Genomic DNA, 21,388 nt, shown 5'->3' with positions numbered 1-21,388 from the left:
GACTGAGCTATCCCTGAGAGTTTGGAATAATACAACACTCAGTACCCCCAAGAAAGCAACAACAGGACTAGCCCAGACCTTCCTTCCAGAAGTGCAAAGAGCCTCACCCTAATCTCAAGTCTAAATTAAGAAGGTAGGAAGTAGGTTCGAAGAAGAATGTGCAAAGAGCAAAACAAAGAAATTAAAAAAAAAAAATACCATTATAAACAGATTTTTGTTACCTCAAAATACAAATCCCCCAAAAGAGAATAACTCCAAATAGTTACAAGAAAAGCCTGAAAGAAAAACATAGGTTAGGCACAAGATAAAGCAAGAGTCTAAAGAGAGTTTTAAAAAATATTTTTTTGTTTGTTTAATAAATGAATAATTTCACTAGAGGGAAAATTGGTGAAAAAATGAGTTATGGAAGAAAAATAATTAATAGCTTAGAACAAGAAGTACAAAACTTTGCCTAAGTCACAAATAAACCTGAATATTATTATGGCCAAAATAGAAAGAGGCTAATGATTCCATGATACACTAAGAAATATTAAAACAAAGGCAAAAGCCACCCCCCAAAAATAGAAGAAACTGTAAGGTATCTCACAGCAAAAACAAATAGCCTAAAAAAGAGATCAAGGAAAGATGATTTAAGAATCAGTAGACTACCTGAAAGCTATGACCTCCTAAAAAGAGCATAGATATTATATTCGCACAAAAATAAAAAAAAACTGCCCAAAACCAGAAGGGAAAGTATAAATAGAAATAAGTGCCTCAAAGAAACCCCCAAATGAAAACTCTGTGGAACTGAATATAGTTCTATAGAAGAAATGTACCTTTAAATGAAATAGAAGACTTCTGAATTTGTGGCCAAAGAAGAACTGGAGTTCATTATTGAACAAAAATTAGATAATTTTGATTATATTAATTTAAAAGGGTTTTGTACAAACAAAACTGATGCAGACAAGATTAGAAGGGGAAAAATAAACTGGGAAAACATTTTTACATTCAAAGATTCTGATAAAGGCCTCATTTCTAAAATATAGAGAGAATTGACTCAAATTTATAAGAATTCAAGCCATTCTTCATTTGATAAATGGGCAAAGGATATGAACAGACAATTTTCAGATGATGAAATTGAAACTAATTCTACTCATATGAAAGAGTGGTCCAAATCATTATTGATCAGAGAAATGCAAATTAAGACAACTCTGAGGCACCACTACAGTGTTAGAATTCTTACAAGGTGCTAAAATAGTGGAATTGATAGAGATAATGGTTGTTTAGCAGGATGCTTAACAGTTCTCTAGATGTACTTAGTACTTACTACAGTTCCACAAGATTCACATCTTTAAGAGAGCATATATAAGCTAGGAGCCTCAACCAGGATTGACGCCAGGAGATTCACAAGTCAGAGAACACAAGCCCACTGTCAGAGGCGGAGACAGATTCATTCCATATTCCACCTTTGTGCTAGCTGGAGACACTCAGAGGGAGCTAGAGGCTGAAGCTCAAGACTTTGAAGGACACAATAAAGGATTTGGACTTTAATCCCTGGCTGCATTTGAGGTGATTATTACTCAGAACTGAAACTAAGGCTGCTCCCCGAAGCCCCCCAAGAAATCTGCTCCCAGAGAACAATATATTTTATTTTATTTTATTTAATAGCCTTTTATTTACAGGATATATACATGGGTAACTTTACAGCATTAACAATTGCCAAACCTCTTGTTCCAATTTTTCACCTTTTACCCCCCCACCCCCTCCCCTAGATGGCAGGATGACCAGTAGATGTTAAATATATTCAAATATAACTTAGATACACAATAAGTATACATGACCAAACCGTTATTTTGCTGTACAGAAAAAATAGGACTCTGAAATATTGTACAATTAGCTTGTGAAGGAAATCAAAAATGCAGGTGTGCATAAATATAGGGATTAGGAATTCAATGTAATGGTTTTTAGGCATCTCCCAGAGTTCTTTTTCTGGGCATAACTAGTTCAGTTCATTACTGCTCCATTAGAAATGATTTGGTTGATCTCGTTGCTGAGGATGGCCTGATCCATCAGAACTGGTCATCATCTAGTATTGTTGTTGAAGTATATAATGATCTCCTGGTCCTGCTCATTTCACTCAGCATCAAGAACAATATATTTTAGAGAAGAGAATATTACACTACACACCTCTCAGATTGGCTAAGGTGACGGGAAAAGATAATGACAAATGTTAGAGGGGATGTGGGAAAACTGGGACACTGATGCATTGTTGGTGGAACTGTGAACAGATCTAATGATTCTGGAGACCAATTTGGAATTATGCTCAAAAAGTTATCAAACTGTGCATACCCTTTGACCCAACAGTGTTTCTACTGGGCTTATATCCCAAAGAGACTTTAAAGGAGGGAAAGGGACCCATATGTGCAAAGATGTTAGTGGGATCCCTTTTTGTAGTGGCAAGAAACTGGAAATTGAATGGATGCCCATCAGTTGGAGAATGGCTGAATAAATTATGACCTATAAATTTTATGAAATATTATTGTTCTATAAAAAACGATCAACAGGATAATTTCAGAGAGGCCTGGAGAGCCTTGCATGAACTGATGCAAAGTGAAATGAGCAGGACCAGGAGATCATACATGGCAATAACAAGATTATGTGATGATCAATTCTGATGAACGTGGCTGTCTTCAACAGTGAGATGATTCAAACCAGTTCCAATTGTTCAATTATGAAGAGAGCCATCTACATGGCTAAGTAGACTGTGGAGAAGGAAGAGAGAGACTGTGGAAATTTAATGTGGTTCACAACATAGCATTTTCACTCTTTTATTATTGTTTGCTTGCATTTTTTTTTTGCTTCTCTTTTTTTCTTGTGCAGCATGATAATTGTATAAATATGTATACATATATTGGATTTAACATATATTTCTACAATGTTTAACATATGTCGGACTACTTGCCATCTAGGGGAGGGTATGGAGGAAAGGAGGGGTGGGAATTGGAACACAGGATTTTGCAAGGGCTAGTGTTGAAGAATTGTCCATGTATGTGTTTTGAAAAATAAAAAGCTTCAATAAAAAAAAAATTAAAAAGAAATTATTTGTATGAACTGATACACAATAAAGTGAGCAGAATAAGGAAAGCAATTTATGTAATATGATAAAGACAAACGATTTTTAAAAATTTAGGAATTCTGCTCAACACAATGACTCAACATGATTTCTCAGTATGAAACATGCCTCTCACTTCTAAAAGGTGATGAACTCAAAGTGCAGATGTATATATATATATTTTAAACATGGACAACTCAGGAATTTGTTTTCCTTAATTAGACATATTTGTAACACAGGTTTTGTTTTTCTTGCTTTTTCAACTGGGGAAGTGGGGGTGGGGTGGGAAAGGAAGACAAATCTTGTCTCTACTGAAAAAAAAAACACTGTTTTGAATCAAAAAATCCTCACCTTTTTGCTGACTTTGAAATCTTCCTGTTTAAGATTAACCAGGAAAACTATATATAATCATATAAATTAACAATTATATGATTATATTCAATTCCCCAAAAAGAGATTTTTGATGATTGAATAAATAAAATATAATTTAAAATTTAAATTAAAAATTAAATATATAAATAAAATGATACACATAAAACTAAGATAGTATTTGTATTATTCTATTAAATGCATATAAAAATAAGGTATATCTGTTAGAAGAAAAAAACCCTTATTGGCAAAAAGCAAACAATTTTTAAAGGATTGTCGCTACGTACCTTTGTTGGCAGATAGGGCAAAGCCAATGGAAGGTAAGAGGGTGACAGGCTCATGAGAAGAGTTGAAGGGAACAAAGATAAATGTGGTATAATTCCTACTTTTAAAGATTGTACAGCTTAACAAAGAAAATGTGCAGATATACACTATTGTGTGAATCAAAACACAGTAAATACCCAGAAGAGAGTGATATCAGAGTTCAGAGGAGATTACATTTCTTGATGCATTCGTGCTTAGATCAATGAAAGCTTTATGGAGAAAGTACCCGAGTTGAGCTTTTAAGAGTTTAACCAGAGGATTGATGTTAACACGACTGGAGAGTCAACATTCCCAAGATACAACATTCAACATACATTTTTGGATGTGACCAGTGTGAGAATTTGTTCTGTTCATCTATACACATTTGTTAGGGCAACTTGTCACTTGCTATCTACCTTGTTACTTAACCCTTAGGGACCTTACAGGTTTTTCTTCTGAATGTTTACATGTGGTATCTCCCAGATATAGCACAAATTCCTGAAAGTACATACTGTATTACTTTTCCAATTTGAATTCTCAGTGCTTAACACAGAATAAATACCTATTGCTTTTTCATTCATTCATAAATACAGGATAATTTAAGAGCACTGATTAGAAAGGTTTCCTATAAGAAATAGCACCTGAGTTGATCTTTGAAGGAAGCTGAGGAAAATGTATTCAAAGAATGGGAGACAGCAAGGCCAGAGAAAATCAAGATAGAATAGAATGCAAGTACAACTTGGTAGGCTGGAATATAATTCTAAAGTTTTTAAATGCCTTATCTATAGAATGTATATGGTTGTGACATGATAAGCTCAATACTTTGGCATTTGTGTGGAGGAAAAATTAGTCAGAGGAAGACAAAGCAGGAAAAATCAATAGAGGCTATTTATAATGCAGGAAAACTATTTTCTCTTGCCTGTACTGAAAAGAAAACTGTTTTCAATCAAAAAATCCCCACCTCAACCTTTGCTGACTTGAAACCTTCTTGTGTAAAATTAACCAGGAAAACTATATATAATCATATAAATTTATATGATTATATTCAATTCCCCAAAAAGAGGGAAAATGCAAATGCTACCTATTTTGCAGTAAGGAGAATGCACATGACATTGAATATTCTCATAGACTTCAATGTTGCTGTTTTATCTTTCTTTTCTTTGTCACAAGGGATGGCTCTTTGGGAAAGGAATACATGTGGAAATGAATACATTTAATCAAAAGAATAAAATGTAAAAAAAAACCTGAGTATTTTTCTTCATTAGTAAAAATGGGACACAAACCTTGCCTGATATGGTTTATTGTGAGAAATACATGTAAAGTTTAGAGTGCTATGTAATAATTGTGAATTAAAATATTTATATAGTGTATATTATGTGCCAGGCATTTTACAAAAATTATTTCATTTGATCTTAACAGCTTTGTGATGTATTATTAAGCTCATTTCACAGAAAAGGACACTAAGTTGTGTTAAGCCTGAGTATGTAAATGTGACCCATTTGAACCATTTTTAAAAATTAAATTTTACTTTTCCTAAATACTAGTACAGCAGTGGGGGGCACCCACTGAGGAAATTTTTAATATCCACCATTTACTTTATAAAACAAGTTGCACATTTGGAACTATGCTCAAAAAGTTATCAAACTGTGTAAACTCTTTGACCCATTAGTGTTTCTACTGGACCTGTACCCCCAAAAAATCTTAAAGGAGGGAAGGGACCCATATGTGCACAAATGTTTGTGGCAGTCCTTTTTGTAGTGGCAAAAAACTGGAAACTGGAAAAAAGTGGAAAACTGGAGTGGATGCCCATCAGTTGGGGAATGGCTGAATAAGTTATGGTATATGAATGTTATGGAGTACTAGTGTTCTATAAGAAATGAACAGCAGTATGATTTCAGAGAGGCCTAGAGAGACATGAACTGATGCTAACTGAAATGAGCAGAACCACATCATACATAGCAGCAAGATTGTATGATGATCAAGTCTGAAGGATGTGGCTCTCTTCAACAATGACATGATTGAAACCAGTTCCAATTGTTCAGTGATGAAAAGAGCCATATACACCCAGAGAGAGGACTGTGGGAATAGAGTGTGGAATACAAATAGAATTTCTACTTTCTGTTGATGTTTGCTTGTATTTTTTTTCTCATCAATCCGATTTTTCTTGTGCAAGTTAATTGTATAAATATGTATACACATATTGGATTTAACATATATTTTAACATATTTAACATGTATTGGATCGCCTGCCATCTAGGGAATGGGGTGGGGGAAGGAGAGGAAAATTTAGAACAAAAGTTTTGCAAGGGTCAGTGTTGAAAAATTATCCATGCATGTTTTGTAAATAAAAAACTTTAATTAAAAAACACAGCAAGTTGCATCACATGAAGTTGCACTTCATTTTCTATTAATATTACTTCTTAAGCTGCTACAGCATTTGTACAGGATTGTACTTAACCCAACCTGGAAGAACTGCAAACTTAACTACAAACTACTTAATCAAATTTTGAAAGACAATTAGTGTGACTTAGATTTTTTTTTAAATCTAGTAACAAATTACACAATGTATAAATAAAATGCACGCCTTGTGAGAATTTATTTCAAACCGAGTAAGACTGTTTCTTCTATAAAATTTCAAAAAAGCATGTCTGTACATTTAAGAACTTGTAGATGTTAGTTATCCTCTAAGAAAAATGAGGGAAAAAAAGAAAAATGGAAAACAGATTTAAAAAAAAAATAAAAGATTTATTTGGTATTTGTCTCAATCTTCTTCATGTAAAAGTAATTCCTAAAAAGTCTAACAATTTACCTTCACAAAATAATTCTGCTGCAGGCACCCAAAGTTGTTGATCGAGGCTCCCCCCCTCCAAATTCTTAACAAATCACAGGGAAGTTGTTAGACGAGCTCAATGCTAGAACTCTGGAGGAAAACTGCAAACTCAGGGGTAGAGCTGGATTCTACAACCATATTCCAGAACCCTAAACAAATATAAATGCTGAAGACACATAGGCACACCCACCCATTAAATAGCACAGTAAAGCAACCCTGAAACAGGAAACTGAGCTGGCCTACAAAATAATTCAATAGCCATCAACTCAAGTGACCTCATTGCTTTTCTGTACTTGGTATTCCAAAGGGCATCAAAACTACCGCTTTTCCATCCTAACTAGCAATCAGTGAAATTCCATAGGGTATTAAAAACAATTAAAGGAACGCACACTCGTGACCCTTTTCATTTTTATTCGTCCCAATGTAGCCAATTCTCACCATCTAGCCATCAATAAAAGGCTAGAAGAAAACAGATGGCTCTATTCTTAAAATCACCCATCATCACCAGAGGTACTATTACACTGTTTAAACGTGAGCTATTTGCAATGAAATGTACAGCAGAGAATCCTCGCGATAGGCGTTATTAAGACACCGAAAACGTGTAATAAAGTGCAAGTGTTAGGAACAGGTGCATTGTGGCGTCATTTAGTTGTAAACAGTCATTTAACTGGGGGCGCCCGCGACATTATCAATCCCACTGCACGATCCGCTCCGATTCTGGAAGAATACTCCAGTTAGGGGAGGCCGCACCTCGGGCCAACCAATTGAAGTCGTCCACATCCCTCCAGTTGTTCTTGCTTCTGTCCAGCCCGGACCCCTCGAAGTCCTGGTCGATGCCCGGGTAGCTCCAGGAGTACGGGGCAAACCGGACGCCGCTGCAGTCCTCCACGATGGCGCGGCTGGTCACCTGCAGGAAGATGCGGGTGTCGCGGGTGCTGTGCGTGCGGAGCTGCTGACAGGCCACGGCCAGGACGCAGCCGACGCAGTCGTCCAGGAACACCGAGGTGGAAACGGGGCCGCAGAGTACCGTGCAGCCGCGGGCCTTGGTCAGCCGCAGCGTGTTGGGGTTCCCGTACAGCCGGATGGTGCAGTCCGTCAGTCCGGTCAGGAGGATGTCGCGCTGGTGCAGCTCCTCGGCCCGCATCTCCAGGCTCTGCGACTCTAGGTTGGAGAAGCCAGCGCCGGAGGGGACGGAGACCGCGGCCGGCGGCAGAGATTCGGAAGGCGGCTGCTGGGGCGGCGGCGGGGCGGCGGCCGCGGGACCGGGGCTCGGGCTGCCCGCGTCCTTCCGGCGGGACTTGAAGGCGAAGCGCTTCTTGGGCTGCAGCTCCTGGCGCCGCTCCGCCAGGGTCCCTTGCAGCCGCGCCAGCGTCTCCTGGCCAAGCCGCACGTCGTAAGGCGCCAGGTAGAGCACGGCGTCGTTGAGCAGCTTCTGGAGAGCCTGCAGCCGCGAGGCCGCCTCGTTCAGCCGCGCGGGCTCCGCGCACTCTAGCAGCCGCTCCACTGCCTCCCGCTCGCGGCCGAAGGCGGCCGCGAAGAAGTCGCTCTTCTCCTCCTCCACGGTCTGGTTCTGCCGTTCCTGCTTTCGCCGCTCCACCTCCAGCAGCCGCTCTTGTTCGCGCTTCTGGAGCCGCTCGGGCACCAGGGCCAGGCCCGGACCCCACTGGGGCCCGCCCGTGTCCCCGTTAGCCGCCGGCATGTCCGCAGGAACGGCTGAGGTGGGGGACGGGGCTGCAGGCGCAGCGTCCGCAGGCTCCATCACCCCCTCCTCTCAATAAGTCTCTGACCCTTTCTCTGTCCCTTCCCGTCTCTGGCTAGACACGCGCTCCGGGGGCCCCCTCACTAAGGTGCCCTCTCATTGGCTCACGTGGGCGACGCCGCAGCCCTTGCCTCATTCTCTCTTTTTATTGGTTCGCTGCTACGCCCTACCCCCGCCTCTTTGAGACGGCGGAGAGGAGTGGGAGGGAGCGTGCCAGTAGGGAGGAGGCGGGGAGGAGAGGGAAGGGGGAGAATGGGAAGGAGGAGGAGGTGGAGAAGGAGGAGGGGCGTGGCCGACGGGAGGGAGACAAAGGTCCCTGTCAAAGGGAGGGGAAGGGAGGGGTGGGAGGCGGGCTAGGGAAGGTTGTTTTTTTTTTCCTCTCTCTCTTAAAGGGGCAGGACTTGTATCCGGGATTGTGGGGTGAGTTGCAGCAGCGGCAGCTGCACATGTGGGTTTGTTTATAAGAACAAGGTTAGAAACTCGCAGGCCTCCCCCTGCCCCCCCACCCCAGCTCCTCCCCGCTCCCCCTTACAGGCCTGAGACCTGCTGTTAGGGAGTGTGTGTGCGCGCTCCCAGGGAGGGTTCAGGTAGCGGTGAGAAAGATGGGGGGGGGGGGGGAGAGAAGGGAGGCAGGAGGAAAATATTGCACGGGCCAACGGTGGAGGAAGAAGCAGCTGGAACAGCTGGGGACCCCGCTTGTCTGCCCTGCGTTCGCTTTCTCCTCCACGACCCCCCACTCGCCACAGCTGCTCCAGCTGTCGCCGCCGCCCTGTCCCTGGCCACCCCCCAAACCCCTGCAGTTGTGCAGAGCGCGGCCTCCGCAGCAGCAGCTGCTTCTGGATCCCTGCAGACAGACGAGGCCTTCCCTGGGAGGAGGGAAAGGGAAGGAAGGGAGGCGGGGAAGAGGAGAGAATGGTGACCGGGTCGGAGGGAGACGAAACCAACCGAGATTGGGATATATTGGTTCGGAGGTTATCCACTGCGAGAGTGGGAGGGGAGGGACGGGGGGTGAGGGGGGAGATGGGTACTTTCCCTCCAAATGCAGCAGGGAATGGTGGGGGTGGAGTGGAGGTCCTACCTCCCCCCCCCTTTTTTCCCTCTTCCTCCTCCTCCCTACACGCTCCTTTTCCCTGCCCCAGCTGTGCACAGCTGGCTGCTTTGGTAGGTGGGGGAGAGAAAACCTTAGTTTCAGAGCAGCTCGAACGCTGCGACCTACGGCTCCCTTTAGAAAAAAAAAATTGGGGGAAATTGTTACATTATTTCTAGAGGCAGGGGGAGGAGTTTGTCACCGGAAGTAAATTTGGAAGCCCAGCCTGAAATACTGACAGTGGGAGGATGGGGGTGGAAAAAGCTCAAGATAGAGTAGTGGAAAAAGTCTGAAAACCTGATGGGGAGGGAAATGCTCCGCCCTCCTAAACTCTTTCTTCCTGAGGGAAGATGTAGTGGTCCCTGGGTTCAAAACTATATGCCTTAGGAGGTGACAAAGCAGCTGAATCCTTCATCTTTCTTTTCCTCATGGCCTGCTACCCTCCATCCTTAAGAAAATGGAAATTTACCATCCAAAGACTGGTCATTATGACCATTGCATCACTCATGAGGAAGTATTGCAAGGTTAGGGACAAACCTGTAAGTTAAAAGAGTGCTCCAAACCCTTATATCCCTGTCTATATTTCCTCTATCTTTTATATTCTTTGAATGAGCTCCCACGAATAGCGTGATTTAGAGGCTGGTATTCATCAATGGTGACATCTTATGGCGAAATCATGTAGCTTTTGAGGGCTGGTGAGGATTGTTGAGAAGAGGGGTGGGAAAGTGATGGAGGGGAAAGGGAACGTTAAGAGATACAGTTTTGACTTAGCAGTATGATAAGCTTATTGCGTTGATTTCTTCTGTATTTGTTATTTTAGAACGCCAATATTTTCCTAAGATTTGTTTTATGATCAAGATGTGTGAAGGCTTTTTTTTTTTTTAATCAGATTTGTATTTGTTTTTTCACTTCAAAGGCAGACTAGTCATGGCCTAACGATAAATTACAATCAGTTAGTTTTAAAAGTCCTTCTAAAGAAACATGTCTGCTTTGTGTCATTAGTTAAACCAGAGAAAACATTAACTTTCTGAGATTACCTGATAGGAAAAAAATGAATCTTACCACAGGCCTCCTATTCTTTTTTGAACTGGTCAATTTCCCCTTCTTTAGTTGGTAGATATGGTTTTAACCATTTTGGTAGCTGAACATGTGATTAGATATGTGGACCTGATTGATGTTGGGGACAATCTCATTTTGAGACATTATTAAATAATAATTTAAAGTGGTTCTGTCAGGCCATATGGAAAATTAAATGTATCACAGAGCTCTTTTAACAAACTTAAATTCTTTCTAAAGGAAGATTTTGATTGGTTGTGTGATTTTCTCTTTTTTTAATAAAAAATTGGGGAATTCCATAAATTTGAATCATCCTTGCTCGTGGGCCAGGGCCATGCTAATTTCTTTATCGTTACAATTTTAATATATGTGCTGCTGAAGCCAGAACCTATGTTGTTTTTACTGTGACAATACTATACTTTAGAATGGAAAGGAAATAAGGAGAAAAAAAGGAAATGGTAATTCATCTACCATATCCCCTTGAGTAGCATCTTCAGAATGTTCTGGGTTAAAATGAACAGAGGAGAGACAGTGTATGGTACAGTGGTAAGTTTGCTGCATTTAAAGTCAGGGCACTGTGTAAATCCTGGATCTACCACTTAATAGCTGTGTGATCTTGGACACATCATTTAATCATATGCAGACTCCTACTTCCTCAACTGTAAAAAGAAGGGTTGGATTAGCTGTCCCTTTTAGGGCTGATCCTATGAAGTCTTGGCATAATTTTCAATGAGGTTAGGAGTTTCTGGAAGGAGAGGTCTCAGAGACCTAGTCCAAACAACTCATATTAAGGGGTCAGCACAGCAGTATGCATTTAGATTTCATAACAACTTTTTGATTATATGCTGAAATAGAATTTTGAAACCTTTGAAATAGCAATCTTGGTATTGGAGCATTAAACAGGATAAAAGCGACATTGTTATTTAGTGATTTTACTATGCAATATTAAAATTGTTTTTAGCTTGCCAGGGGTAAACAATGGTTTTGTAGAAAGAAGAATGGATGATATGCTGTTAAAAGAGTTATAGTACTGCAATATCAAAACATATACAGAGATTTGTGTCCAGACTTCTAAAGAAGTACTACATGGGTAAACATATGATGACTCAGCTAATTTTGGGGAGAAAAAAAGAAAAATATTAAGACACCCATATGTGTTTTTTATCTTTTGAACTTCTAACTAGAAATATCAGGGTTCATTTCCTTAGCTAAAATTTAAATATGTGTTACCTGCGTAATATTTTTCATTGTGGTTTACAAAATGACTGGTATCCCATTCATAATAATAACTTGAATTTATATAACACTTTAAGGTTTTCAGAGCATTTCTTTACAAAACCTTGTAAGGTCAGTAGTGTAAATTTCATCATCCTCATTTTGAAGGTGAGAAAATAAAGAATTAGAAAAGGATTAGAAAAATTAGAATTAAAATTAGAAAAGCAAAGGACCTTTCCCAGTCCTAATATCTTAGTTAGGGCTTGAGCCCAGATTCAGTCAGTACTCTAGGATGCCATTTATAGGTTGGCTCATAGGAAGGGACATTAAGAGTCTATCAGATTCAATACCCTCATTTTGCAGAAGCTGAATTGAGGCCAAATGAAATTGTGCCAAGTCAAAATGCCTTCTGTGATCCAGGCACTGTTAGAATTGATTGGAGTCACATAGCTAAAGTCTGTGGTAGGATTTGAACCCAAGTTTTCTTCTCCTACATACCATACCGCTAGACCATACTGCATGATGAATTAATTGTATACCATAGTACAATACAAAGTGAATTAAAGCTGCTTTATTTGCATACAAATGAAATACTTTTTCTAGAAATCTTAAGGCAAAGGAATTTTTCCCTTAGTGTATTTTTATCTTTTTCTTATCAGGAAAAAAGCAGTGTAGTGTAGTGGTAAGAGTTCTGGACTTTGGATTTTAGATCTGGATTAGAAACTCTAGCTTTCTTTCCTCTTTCTGTGCCCCAACTTTGAGGGAGTTGGACCAGATGATTTTTTTCTGCTTTTGGTATCCTGATTCTAAATTTTCAGAAAAAACAATGGTATTTGTAGGTGGAGAAAGGAGTATTTTCACATAAAATAGATAAAATCTCTGCCTTCTAGCAACTGTTTTCTAAAATTAGATAACATGGCTCTGTTATTTTTAGGGTTAATTGTCAGACAAGTGTTCCTTGAGCCACAAGTATTTCTGAGCCACAAATATGAAGAATAGTCTTGGATAAGGAGAATATCCTGTTCCTAGAAAGGAGCTAGTTAAAGAAGGAAGAATCAATTCCTTGCCTTAAAGTGTTGAAACCTAAGGTGGGGCTGGGTGAGCTATTCAGAAACACATCTCTTCTAGCCCAGTTGTAAATCCTATAGTCATTTTATCATCAAATATAAACACTAATTAGTATAAGTGGGATTATCTAGGCACTATGGTTAGAGGGAGTTGGAAACTAGTGAAGAGCCTAAACTTCCTGGCAAATAGGTGAGATCCCAGTTGGTCCTGAGACAAAGTGGGGATTTGTCAAATCAGTAGCTCCCCAGATGGTAGTGCTGCTATTTAAAAAAAAAAAAAAAAAAAAAAAAAAAAAAAAGAGGTGAGAGTTGAAAGAGCATTTTAGGACAAATCTGCAACTGACAGGGTATTTCAGTTTTCGGAGTTTTATTAACAAGAGCTGTCAAGATGTTTCTTCAGTCTGGCACACACATACTTATGCAGAACTGTACTCCTACACAGACATTCATGTAGGTGAAAAGAGGCCTAGATCTGGAGTCAGAGGCTCCAGGTTGACATTCAAGTTCTGATATAATTAATAATAATAACTGACATGTACATAATGCATTAAAGATTACAAAATGTTTTACTATATCATATCATTTAAACCCCAATAAGTCCAAGGGATGTACTTGGGAGGAACTGTAAGAAAATGCAGTAGTAGGTAGAATTGTGTTAGAAGTCTAGAAGATCCAAGTTCAAATCTCATCTTTTTCACTGGATGATTTTATACAGAAAGTTTCATTTCAGAATAGTTTATCCCTTTTACTTTAAAATATTGGTGTGAATAGAGTCCTCAAATGAAATTCGGCTGCATTTTCAGCCATCTTTATTTGTCTTTGATATTTATAGATGGTATACTGCTTTTCAGCCTGATGTCCTTTTCCTCATTATCTTAACTCAGATGCCTAGGTGATTCCATATATCGGGATTCTTGCCTGTCTTTGCTTTGTAGAGTATTATTCTCTGGCTTAGTTCTAGTCTTGTCCTTGATCTTTATCTAAGTCAGTGGTTCTCAAATATTTTGGTCTCAAGAGCCCTTTAAACTCAAAAATCATTCAGGACTCCAAAGAACTTTTGTTTATGTGGATTATATGTATTGATATTTGCTCTATTAAAAATTTAAAGTGATAAAATTTTAAAATATTGATCAATTCATTTTAAAATAAGAAACCTATTACATGCTAAACATAAGGAACATGTTTTTAGGTGAAAAAAAAAAATTTCCAAAATGAAAAAAAAAAATAGTGAGAAGGCACTATTAAGGAGATTGGCAAGAATACGTAAATATTTTAACTTACATATTTTGCCAGCATTTGCCATATTTTGATTCACATATTTTATTTACATATTTTTGTCACATTAATGTCTAGCTTAATAGGAAACAGCTGGATTCTCATAAATACTTCAGTATTCTATGTGTTATAACATGTTATTTTAGGTGAAATATATGAAGAACGTCCAGCCTCACACAGATATGTAGTTGGAAAAGAAAGGATTGTTTTAATAGGCAAATAATTATTATGACCTCTTAGATTCTTTGAAAGAGGTATGAGAACCCTCCTGGGAAACCATACTTTAAGGACTACTGACCTAAATGCAGCTTTAATCTATTCTTTCTTACCTCTCATACAGACTAAATGTACTTAAGTTAGACTTAATCTTGTTCTTACATTTATCTGGACAGTTATTAATTTATCAGTTACTATCTCAGGCTTATCACAGAGGTGAAAATGGACTAAGCTTAATTCAATAGATATTTATAAAGTATCTGTTGTCCTTAGAGCATTGAGCTAGGTGATAGGGGAGATACAAAGTTTATAAATGGCACTCTCTGCCTTTATATGTAGAAGGAAGATAATACACAAATACCAATAACTATAAAATAACACAATATTTCAAGGTAAATATACATGAGAAAATTTCCATATAAAGTGCTTCATGGGGATTTGGGAGATTAAGTCATTACACTTCCAGGGAGTCAAAAAAAGTTTATGGAAGTAACATATGAGTTGGACCTCAAAGAATGGATAGAAATTCAACCAATGAAGAGTCCCAAGAATGGAGAACATCATGAACCAAGGCATAGAAATGGGAGAGTACATTGTATTCTCAGGGAACAAAGAGTCCAGAGAGAAGGCCACTTAGGCTAAAGCATTTTCTTTGTGTCATGTACTTACTGTACATTTTCTGCCCAGAAATATATAGAAATGCAATAGATTGAAGCCTATTGATCTTCCAAGTGAGACCAGGGTTTTAAAAAGTTATTATTAGTAGTAATAATAACAATAATAGCTAGCATTTATTAGTACTTTAAGGCTTTGCTATGTACTTTACATTATCTCATTTGGTCCTTATAATAGCCCAATGAGGTGAGTGCTCTTATTATTCCCATCTTACAGATAAGGAAACTGAGGCCGAGAAGTGGTTAAGTGACTTGCTCAAGGTCACATAATTAGTTAGTGGAATAGTCAGAAATTAAATCTAGATCCTTTGACCCTCCAGTTCACTGTGCCAACCTGCTGCTTTTTTTTTAACTTTCTTTTTTAAAATATATTTTTATTTCATTAAGTATTTCCCAATTATATCTAAAAATTTTTAACATTAATCTTTAATGTTAAATTATTAATAGCTTTTTATTTTTTTAAATATGTGAAAAGATCATTTTCAACATCTACCCTTGCAAAACTTTGTGTTTCAAATTTTTCCCCCTCCCTTCTTCACCTTCTCCTGTTTAGGAGAGTGGGGTTATTGCATGTACAGTTCTTCTAAACATATATGCATTTATATTATGTTGCGCAAGCAAAATCAGATCAAAAGGGGAAAAATGAGAAAGAAAAAAAAAGCAAGCAAACAATAACAACAAAGGTGAAAATATTATCTTGTGATTCACATTCAGTCTCCATAGTCCTCTCTGGATGTGAATGGCTCTTTCCATCACAAGTCTATTGGAACTGTCTTGAATCACCTCTATCCCACTTTAAAATATATATATATATATATATATTATCTTACAAGTTATTTTGTATACTTTGCTGTAGTATTATTTAAATGGTAGTATCACCACTGCTTAGAAGTCTGGGATATTATACTAAGGAAATCCTATAAGGAATTTTCAAACAGTCACTTTGATTTGCTCTTTAATCTTTTGGAGGGGACAGACTATCATAAGTGACAGGTAGTGACAGTTTTACTTATTAGAAGGTCTTCAGGCAGAAACTAGATATCTACTTGACTTATGTGTTGAAATGGGGATTCCTTTCTGGTATGGATTGAATCAGATAATGGTCATTGAGGTCCTAGAGTATATTAGCTCTTCCAGGGGGAAAAAAAAATACACGAAGACATACTTTTAAGCTTAATTTGTATTGTTAGCATTTCTCCATCACTTCATTAAGTCTAGATGATCCACAAAACAATAAGTTTTATTGATTACTGATTTAAGTACTTACTGATTTCTAAAGTGACATTACTTAACACTAAAAACTTTGTAATCAAACTTTGAAATTTGTTGGTCCCAGCACATCTCTGCTGAGATTCTTTCCAACAATGATTCTACAGTCTTAAAGGGACTGCTGAAGAAATAAATACATTAAAAACAAGTTAGACTTTCTCAACCTAGAAAAAAATTACTATTTGGTCACTAAAAATTCAAACACAGGCATCAATCAAGTACTTACTAATCAGAACAGCACTTATGTATTTCACTTGTTAAGATACAGAAGTTTAGTTTGACATAATACCTTTCACATTCTCTTTCCTGTTTTAAAAAAGCAGTTAAGGAGCATGACATACTATAATTCAACGAAATATATTCTTGCACAAAGTGCTATATTGAAGGCTAAAGGCTACCTCATAGATTTCTAATTGATAGAGCTTTTGGGAACAGAAACTTCTTGTGTTGAATTCTCTATATCAGTTGTTCTCAAAGTTTTTGCTCATAGTACGATATTATTCTTTGCCATGAAGAAAGAGGGCGCCCTCTTAAAGAACTTGGATTCTTGGACCTGTCCATGGGATCATAAATATGTCTCATACAATTATCAGCACACCTAGGAAGTGTGTTTTGACACACTATTTGAGAATGAATCGTGTATATTATTAAAATAATAAAGAGTAGAAAGTAAATGCCCTTAATAAATATGGAAATATGTTTAGAAGAATTGCATGTGGTTAACCTATATTGGATTATTGCTATCTAGGAGAGGAAGAAAAATTTGGAACACAAGGTTTTACAAGGGTAAATGTTGAAAACTATCTTTGCATATATTTTGAAAATAAAAAGCTATTATCAAAAAAAGGGAAAAAGAAAAGAAGTGCCTTTTTGTACTTTTGTGATTTGTAAAATCATTTGAAATAGCCAGGCCCAGAAATAAATAAGCACATCCTTGAAGAAGCAGAATGTTAGTGCTAAAAGAGACTCATTTTTTACAGATGAAGAAACTGAGGCTCAGGGAGAAAAATTTACTTGCTAAAGTGGCCCAGTGGGCTAGGCCTAGAATTGGGACACCTGACTTCAAATCTAGCCTCAGATCCATGCTATGTAATGTAAGCCAAGTTACTTAACCTCTGTTTGCTTCAGTTTCTTCATCTATAAAATGGTGATAGTCATAGCATCTATCTCCCATGAAGAAGAAGGATCAATTGAGATTATAATTGTAAAGTGCTTATTAGCTAGTCCTGGCACATAGAAAGCACTGTAGTATTATTTTTATTGCTAAAGGTTACGCAAGTATTTCTTGAATTGCATACATGTCTTTGACTATTCTTTATGTTGCACCACCCATCTTTTGGAGGGTAACTAAAGGTCTAAATTTATGACTTCATCAGTGTGGTAAACTCATCCTAAGGAGGAAACGCCCTGTAATAGGAGATGGAATGAATGGAGATTCAATAATTGTTCTGCAACTTCTAGTTTTAGAGAGTGGCCTGAGATGTGTTTCGGAGAATGGACTTTGAACACGAGGCTTTCTAACCTTGAAGCCATCTTTCTATCCACCACACTAGGCTATATCTCTTTTATGTTCTTAAAATGGTCTGATGGGTTGATGATCTGATGAGATTGCTCACAAGCCACATCAAATCTACAGACTCCATGTCCTGAGAAATCTTGGGGGCCAACCTGTAAGAAAGGAGGCGGCAGAATTGACTCTAAAAGTTTTGTTAACAGGAGTCTGGCAAACTCTTGAGGCCGCCCTTCACTGGCTGCTTTGCTTGGTGAGATTACCATAGTGCTCACAATTAGTCTCAGCTCTATCTTTCAAAAATTGTCAGGTCATCCAGAGGTTATCAGGCATTGGGTAAACTTGTTCTTGCCACACCCAAATTTGTTGATAATAACTTGTGCTAAAAGCCTAATTTATTGATTTTTGAAGGGAATTAAACTATAACAACAATTAGATAATTATGTTAACTGAACAGAGCTTTGATATTATTGATATTAAGCTATGTAGGGAAACAGAATGTGGACCATGAATAACTGAGCTCAGCAGATGTTCACAAGATATATATGAGCAATGCTTTTTGCTCTGCTTTTTTCAAAGGCTTATATTTTTAATGTCAAAAATGTATGCTTTCTATGGCACATCACTATCTTTTGTGACCAATCACCTTGTACTGCAATGGAATTTCCCTGTCTCCAGTATATAGTAACATATGAGCATTTTCCTGATCTTTCTTAGATGGTCCAGAACCTTGACTGAGCTTTTTCTTAGTTAAAATCTAATGACTACTCAGAAGGATCTTAATGAATAGAGTGTATAAAGAGTTGAAAAGTCTTCAGGACTGTTGTGGCCAACTTGTGGTAGCCTGATGAGGACCTTTCTTCTGCACTGACAAAAACAGAGCTACTCTCACATGTCATATCCAAACAGAGCCCCTTTCATCTGGAGGTAAATTTACTAGATTGTAAGCTCCATAAGGGCAAAGAACATGTCTCAGAAAAATTTTGAATCCCCCTTTCCTTTATCCCTATTCTTAGCACACAGTAGATATTTAATGTTTTCTAGTTGGGTTTTTTTGGGTAGATTGTCAGCTTCTTGAGGTCAGGGACTATTTCTTATGTATCTTTGTGTCCTAAGACCTAGCACAAATGTCCCTAATCTTTGCTGAATTGAACTATTAAAATGCTATTCTCTAACTCATTTTCTACACTCTTAAAACTACCACTGCTTTGCACATTGCTCACATCATCCTCATTTCATCCTTATTTTCAGCAGAGCTTAATTTCATGGCACATTGATTCCCAAGTTTATATTTTATTTCTCCTTGATTACCTTTTAGGTTGACTGCTTCTAGTGACAGATAGGAAGCCACCCTCATCTCTGATAAATCATTTATTTGGAATTGTATTGTCAACCAGACAGAGCCAGCTTCTAAACTATGGTTGGCTGGAGCCAAACAGAGCAGGGTAGAGTCAGGAGAGTCAGGAAGAAGTTTAATTTCAAAGTAAGGAAAGTGACTTACAAGCAAGGATACAGTTGCTGGAGCTCTGCCTCTGGTGGGGGGCTCCTGAAGCAGTATAGTGAAATCTTAATATACCTGTGATTGCACAGTCAGTTGTAGTCCTAACAATGAGGGATAACAGCAACAATGAGACAAGTTTGATTCATAGCAGGACTTTGTGACCAGAACATGGATGCAGCAGGTACTTGTCTGAATTCAAAGAATACCTGGTGCTGATCAAAGCTATATAATACTTGTATGATTTTGCTAGAGGTAAGATCATCTAGAGAGTGCAAAAAATCGTTATGCCAAACTGTTCCCTAAAGGGAACAGTTTGTTTGCTGGACCTTAGCTCTGGAAAACAGGGTCTCTCCCAATATTGACATTTTCTCCTTTTGACTAAAGGGAGGGAACTAAAAACAAAAAAACCCTCTACCCTTCTGACCAGTAAAGGAGAGACAAGTATAAGCTAAGATACCATAAGGGGCCAATTGGGCCAGGATGAATATTTTTATCCCAAGAAGTTAGTTCCTTGAGAGGACTTATTGGGAAAGTGTGTCTCAGGTATCATTTCTAACCATTGTTTGCTTGCAAGCAGAAAGGGGTGGTGGTGGCAAAAGTGTAGAGGGAGAAAATTACAACATATGCTTTAATCAGGGTCTTAGTGGTTGGGCACATAATAAAAGGGAAGAATGGGACAAAAAAAATCCAAACACACTAGGACATTATACTCAGCCCTCATCTGGAATCTTGAGAGAGCTGTCTCATCTGGATATCAGCTGCTTTCTGGATCCATACTAAACCTTGAAGTCCCCAGAAGTTTCTACCATCCACTCAGGAGCAGGGATTTTCTTCAGACGATCCAGGAGTCCACATTCACAAATTTGACAGCTGTGGGAGTAGTCAGAAGGACCTGGTAGGGGCATCCTTGCATCAATCTTTGAATCTGAGTTTATGGTCAGCAAAAAAACAGATTAAACAAACAGAAATCTAGTTTCCTAGCCACACAGGACTAGTTCCAAACAATGCAGTAAATTTGTTCTTAACAATTTTCCTAATTGCAGAATTACTTTAAGTTAGGTACATATCTGACTGCTTGCAGTGGTTCTCAAAGTATGGTCCAGAGCAGCTGAAATCCTTTCAGAGAGTCTACAAATTCATAATTAGTTTTTATTTTTAATGTGATCAATATCTATATAACCCACAAAAACAAAAACTCTTTGGACAGATCCTCAATTGTTTTTAATAGGATAAAGATATTGAGAACAAAAGTTTGAGAACTATTGACTTAGAGGATTCACAATGACTAATTTTGAGAAAGAAGATTTATGTCACCAAGGTAACTAAGAAAACTTAAAACATAAAACACCTTGAAGCAAAAGACCAAAGAAATACAATAGTTATTCCCAATATTAGTTAATATCAAGGCTCTTTATATCCTAGTAACCAATTCTCAATATCCACTTAATCAGCATAATTTGAATTTCAAATGTCTCATGTAATTATTGGTCCCTAGGAATCCTTTCTTAGATAATATGCTTGTTCTCAGGACAGCTCTACAAGAGTCTCTGATTCTCTGGTTCAAAATCTAGAGGTTCCTAGATAATTCTGAAACTTCATAAAATTTCATTTTACATACCATTTGCTGTTTCCATCCGTACCTAAATACTCTACCTGATATAAAAATTAAAAAAAAAAATTCACAAGGGTTCAAGTGCAAAATGAACTCTTCTATCCCTTTTCATCAGCTTAAAATGAGGCAATAACTTGACTTTCTTTACCATTATCAATACAATTTATATCTAAAACCTTAATCTAATTTTGAGAACTTGTTACCAAAACATACCCAAAGCCTGAACTTCCATGATAGCTAACTTTTAGAAACCAATCGTATACATCTATATATAGTTTTTGTAGAAAGCAGTCTAATCCTGTTGCTTTTCTTTGACATTACATCTTTGTCTTATACTTTGTTTAATCATTTCCTCCTTAGGAGGATATCCTCCCTATGTTATAATTTGACCACAAATATAGGTTAAAATTATAAGATGTTCATATTTGCATGTTACTACAGTAACGCAGCCACGTTCCAGTGTCACTCTAGTATTTAATATATTTAGCATTGTACTTAACAAAACTTGATTATAGAAATTTTCTATAAAAGGAACAAGAGGGACATATGTGATA

At 38.0% G+C, this 21,388-nt stretch overlaps 2 protein-coding genes across 2 annotated transcripts in view; one reads left to right on the top strand and one right to left on the bottom strand.

Annotated features, from left to right (window-relative positions):
- Positions 1-6,099: 6,099 nt before the first annotated feature.
- Positions 6,100-8,510, bottom strand: TBCC (tubulin folding cofactor C). Its single transcript, XM_023503989.2, has one exon. It carries the CDS (start codon positions 8,350-8,352, stop codon positions 7,282-7,284), a length of 1,071 nt encoding a protein of 356 aa, XP_023359757.2. The 5' UTR covers positions 8,353-8,510; the 3' UTR covers positions 6,100-7,281.
- A 101-nt stretch (positions 8,511-8,611) lies between these two features.
- Positions 8,612-21,388, top strand: part of BICRAL (BRD4 interacting chromatin remodeling complex associated protein like) — a 110,602-nt gene continuing 97,825 nt past the window's right edge. Inside the window, exon 1 of the mRNA XM_031964831.1 lies at positions 8,612-8,772. The gene's annotated coding sequence lies outside the window, so the exon portion shown is untranslated. The remainder of the gene's footprint in view (positions 8,773-21,388) is intronic.

Source organism: Sarcophilus harrisii, chromosome 4 (assembly GCF_902635505.1).
Source record: "Sarcophilus harrisii chromosome 4, mSarHar1.11, whole genome shotgun sequence".
In the NCBI taxonomy this organism is placed as follows: Eukaryota; Metazoa; Chordata; class Mammalia; order Dasyuromorphia; family Dasyuridae; genus Sarcophilus; species Sarcophilus harrisii.
The sequence above is the reverse complement of the archived record's forward strand: the minus strand, read 5'-3'. Positions and strand labels throughout refer to the sequence as shown.